This window comes from Charadrius vociferus, unplaced genomic scaffold, assembly GCF_000708025.1.
Source record: "Charadrius vociferus isolate BGI_N301 unplaced genomic scaffold, ASM70802v2 scaffold1168, whole genome shotgun sequence".
Taxonomy (NCBI): Eukaryota; Metazoa; Chordata; class Aves; order Charadriiformes; family Charadriidae; genus Charadrius; species Charadrius vociferus.
Window position 1 is genome coordinate 219,022 of NW_009661376.1, and position 4,472 is coordinate 223,493.

The 4,472-nt window shown below is 61.2% G+C and overlaps 1 protein-coding gene across 1 annotated transcript in view; it reads right to left on the reverse strand.

Annotated features, from left to right (window-relative positions):
* TLE2 (transducin-like enhancer of split 2) overlaps positions 1 to 4,472 on the reverse strand; it is a 36,504-nt gene that overhangs the window by 237 nt on the left and 31,795 nt on the right. The window contains 8 exon segments of the mRNA XM_009893993.1: positions 1 to 22; positions 176 to 326; positions 407 to 554; positions 675 to 922; positions 1,107 to 1,356; positions 1,685 to 1,761; positions 2,162 to 2,351; positions 3,573 to 3,679. The exon segment at positions 1 to 22 is cut by the window's left edge and continues 55 nt beyond it. Of these exon segments, the coding sequence (XP_009892295.1) occupies positions 1 to 22; positions 176 to 326; positions 407 to 554; positions 675 to 922; positions 1,107 to 1,356; positions 1,685 to 1,761; positions 2,162 to 2,351; positions 3,573 to 3,679 (1,193 nt within the window).

The window sequence follows — 4,472 nt, forward strand, 5'->3', positions numbered from 1 at the left end:
CCCGTGCTCACGAACCACTTCCCTGGGGCAGGAGACAAAGCGGGTCAGCATTTGGGACTCCGTTCAGGGGTGCTGCGCATGGGGGGGAACCAAAAGGACCCGTCTGGGGCTGAATGGAGCAACCCCCAGCTCCGAAGTCGACACAGCCCAAGCAGAAAACACAGCTCTTTCCTACCGCAGGAGGCGAATTTGAGGGAGAGGACGCAGCTCTCGTGGAGGTGCAGCTGGTACTTGTCTGGTTTGGCGACGTGAAGAATCTCCACATTGCTGCTCTCCATGCCCACCGCCAGCCCCTCTCCTGTCGGGCAGTAGCCCAGGGAGAAGATCTGGGGAGAGACAAGGTCAGGCACTGGCAGGGCAGGTCCCAGCCGGCCCCACGGTGCGCCCGGCCAGCCCCAGCCCCTACCTGGGAGCTGAAGTCGTGCTGCTGCAGCTGCCGCCCTTCCCGCAGGTCCCAGCACCGCACCGTGTTGTCTAGACCCCCTGTCCACAGCTTGGTGCCATAGTTAGAGATGTCAATGCAGCTGGCACCATCCGTGTGGCCTTGAAACTGCCTGGGAAAGAGGGGGGCGGAGAGGGCGAGCGCATGGCCATCAGGGCTGCCAGCTCCCTAAGAGCCAGCATTCCCCACCACGTTCCTGCACTGTGCCACCACCACCTTCCCCCGGGCTCACCTCACCATGGTCTGGTTCTGCAGGTCCCACACCACGATGTTGCCGTCGCTGCAGCAGGAGAAGCAGACTTTGGCGTCGGGGCTGATGGCCAGGGCGTAGCAGGCGGGGGCAGAGGAGGTGAGCTCAGCCTTGATGCGGGGCGTGGGCGCCGCCAGGTCCCAGATGGAGAGGGTGCTGGCCTCCCCCCCCACGATCAGGCTCCGGCCGTCGGGGAGCAGTTTGCAGGAGCGGATGTAGTTGTCGCGGTTCTGAATTGGGATTACAGGGAATGGGGCGACTGAAGAAGGAGCTGACCAGTGCACAGGGGACGTGGGGGACGGACCTCCTCTTCTCATCGTAGACATGAAACGACCCTCTGTCCCCCTCCACTGTAACAGGGGCATGTTCCCCTTCCCAGCCCCCACACAATCCCTTTCTGTTCCTCCTCCTTACCAAACAGTCCAGCTGAGCCACCGCTGTCTTGGTGCCCGGCTGCCCCACGTCCCACACCTTCACACAGCCCTTGCCCCCGGTGTAGACGTGTCGCGTGGAGTTGCTGATGGTGACAGCGCAGACCACCTCGCCGTGGGTCAGCGTGTGGAGCTGCCGCGCGTGGCGGGGGATGCCGGATCCGATGAGGGCGTCAGGCGGGAAAGGCACCGGCTGCATCTGCCCGTCAGCACTGACGTGGAAGGAGTAGGCACTGGAAGGATGTAGAAGACAGGAGTGAACAAGCCCCATGTGAAGCCTGAGTGTGGGAGCCGATCTCTCCCACCAGCCATGCTCGAGCCAGGTGGAAGGTGCCCAGTGCACTCTGACTAATGAGGGATATAATTAACCAGCTCCTTGTTACCACCAGCTGCCCAGAACAAAATGACTGTGTTGGACTCAGAAGTGGGGAGAAACTCCAGCCAGGCCCTGCCCTGCCCGACACCCGCTGGGTGCAGGAACGAGCTGTGGGGAGAGACGCCCCCCGCACCCGCCCTGTGCTGCCCAACCTCCCGGCAGCCACCATGTACGGCCACACTTACGGTTTCCCTCCGGGGATGGTGGAGAGGGAAGATGAGATAGTGGAAGCCCTCAGGTGAGGGTGCGACTCAAAAGCCACCTGCACAAAGCAAAGGGCACATGAAGACCAAAGTGCCAGAGCCCCAGGAGGGGACACGAAGGCCGGGTTCCTGCCCTTCCCTGCATGCCCAGGGACGGCACCAGCCCAGCTCTGCGCAAGGTCCCTGCTTCTGCTTCCTCCACATGCAAGTGACAAAGGCCAAAACGGGCTCCCAAAGACAGCTACACACCAGAGGGGACTCCTCTGAGAGCTCTGCAGCCTCCACCGGCCCCACAACCCACACACCTCCAGAAGGGAGACCTTCCTATGGCTGCACCCCATCTTGAGCTCATTGCATACTACAGATGCACGTCAGGGACAGAGCATGCCTGGGACAGCAGGGGACAGGCAGCAGAGCCAACATGCGCTGGCAGATTGGGCCTGTCCCTCAGCGACTTACCATCGGGGATCGGCCATACATCACGGCGCTGCTGACCTGCGGTGAGAGGTGGATGCCCATGTACATGCTGGGGGCCGGGAGCTCCCCGTTGAGGGTGGCATGAGGCACCATCCCGAAGGAGGACGTGTAGGGGCTGGACATGCTCAGCGGGCTGCGGAGAGCTGCACGAGGAGAGACCCGCTCATTGGCCCTGGCCAACGAGTGTGAGCGAGCATCACCTGAGGGAAAAGGGCATCTGGCACTGAAGCCAGCCAGCAAGAGGCAGCATCACCTCTGCACAGTGCCCAGCCAAGCCTGGCACAAACTAGTGGATGAGGAGGAAGGCAGTCTGGTTATGGACTGGAAGCCAAAGACCGAAGGAGAGGGGCAGCCCCCGAGTCCCATCAGTCATGGACGCGGGATGCAGATCCAGTACAGGAGATCAAATGGCTCCATCCCTCCAAAGGACACACCACAGAGCAGCCGCTAACCCACAGCAACCCTCATCTCTGCTGCCAACGCCTTTTCAGACATGGCCAGGCCGAACTACCTGCAGTCGATGGCTAAGTGGCTCTACCTCCAGGGTTTCAACAGTTTATTGAAGTTGATTCCAACTCAATTTTTCGCTAAACGGCTGTAATTTTTGAGCCAGACAAGGGTTTAACATCTCCCGTCCTGGCTCTATTTCTCCCTTGGGCTAGCTGTCCTCCTCCCATCACCTTTTGGTCCCTTTGGCTACGCAGTGGCCAAGCTGTTCCAGAGACCTCATCCTAAGGCTTTCTGAAATGTCTTCACGGAAACTGAGGCAGGAAAAGGGGGCATGACTAGTTCACCATCAGCCAGCACAGACGCCACTACTGAGCACTCACCCTCCCTCCCCTGTGCTTTCAGAAGAAGGTGGCAGCCGTTGACAGGGGCTCCTGGGTCAGCTGGATCCTGCCCAGGGTCACCGCAGTGCCCAGCGCACGCGGACCCTCACCCCTATGGAGAGCCTCAGCTGCACAGGGAGACCGGCTGCATCCTGGCCTCCTGCAACCCCGTGTGCCGGTGGTGGCACTCGCCCACCCCTCCTCCCCCTGCAGCCAAGCCCTGAAGCCATGGCTGCATATAGCAACAGCAAAATGACAATTTGTCAGAGAAAAACTAATCTCCAGACAAGACACCTGCACCCCGCCAACTACCCATAGCAAAGACCTCCGGAGGCACATGGACACACCACCTCCAGCGGGTCTGAGCCCACCAGGAAAGCATCGGCAGTTGGGTAGGTGGTAACTGCACATATTGGCCGTAGTCGATACCTTTGATTACGTGGAACAAAACAGTCCCCCCCCCCTGCTGGTGGGAGAGTGCATCCTGCCCCCCCTCCCCTCGCGCCAGCCCTGTGGGACTGCCCGCAGCACAGCGCGACACCCCCGCATCCCCGCACACTCACTGATGCTGTCGAGCAGCCGAGCTGGGCCCGGGGCCGGGCGTGAGGGCATCGCGGGGCGGCGAGGAAGCGGAGGGTTTGGGGGTGGGAGCGCTGGCTGGAGGGTCGGTCTGCACAGCAAAGGGAAGAGCAGCCTCAGCAGCAGGACCGCTGCCCAGGAGAGCGATCCCCAGCACTGTACACCCGCTGGCAGCCACGAGCCACCCAGGAGATGAGGGGGCACGAGGTGGCACCGCAGCCATCCTCAGCCCAAACCCCACTCCTTTCTTCCTTTGCCCCCTGCGCCCTTCCCACGGCGTGGTAGGAGCCCCATGTCTCCACTCCCCCCAGGTGTAAACGTCCAGTGCCAACCCCGGCTCACCCCAAACTGCCACGGTCCTGCACCCCTACAGCACCCTGCCGCCAGCACAAAGCCCAGCAGGGTCATTACAGAGACCTGTTGTTGTTCCCTCATGTGAAATCCCTCTTGTGCGGGGGACACCCCCGTCCCCAGCCTGCAAAGAGCAGGACCAGGTCGCCTGGGACAAACTGGCCTCTGCGATCCCCACAGCCGTTTCATTCCTTTCTTTTTTCTTGCCTCTCCTATTTCTTCCTCTTTTTCTGCCTGGGGATTTTGTCGACACCAGCAAAGGAAAAAAAATTAATAACAGAGAAAAGCTGCGTGCTGTGCTGGCAGATTGCTCAGGGCGCTTTGTCTGCTCTAATCCGATTGTGCCGGGGAGCCGCCGCGCTGCTCCCCGGGGCCCCGGCCAGCTCCTGACCCCGCCATGGCGGGGATGCATCGCTTTGGTCCCTGCGGTGCTGGGAGGGCCAAGGATTGGCAGAAACGTCCCTCCCCCTTCCCACACGCTGATGTTTCAATCTGAGCATTGGGCTGGTGCTTGGCAAGAAGGAAGGGAAAAA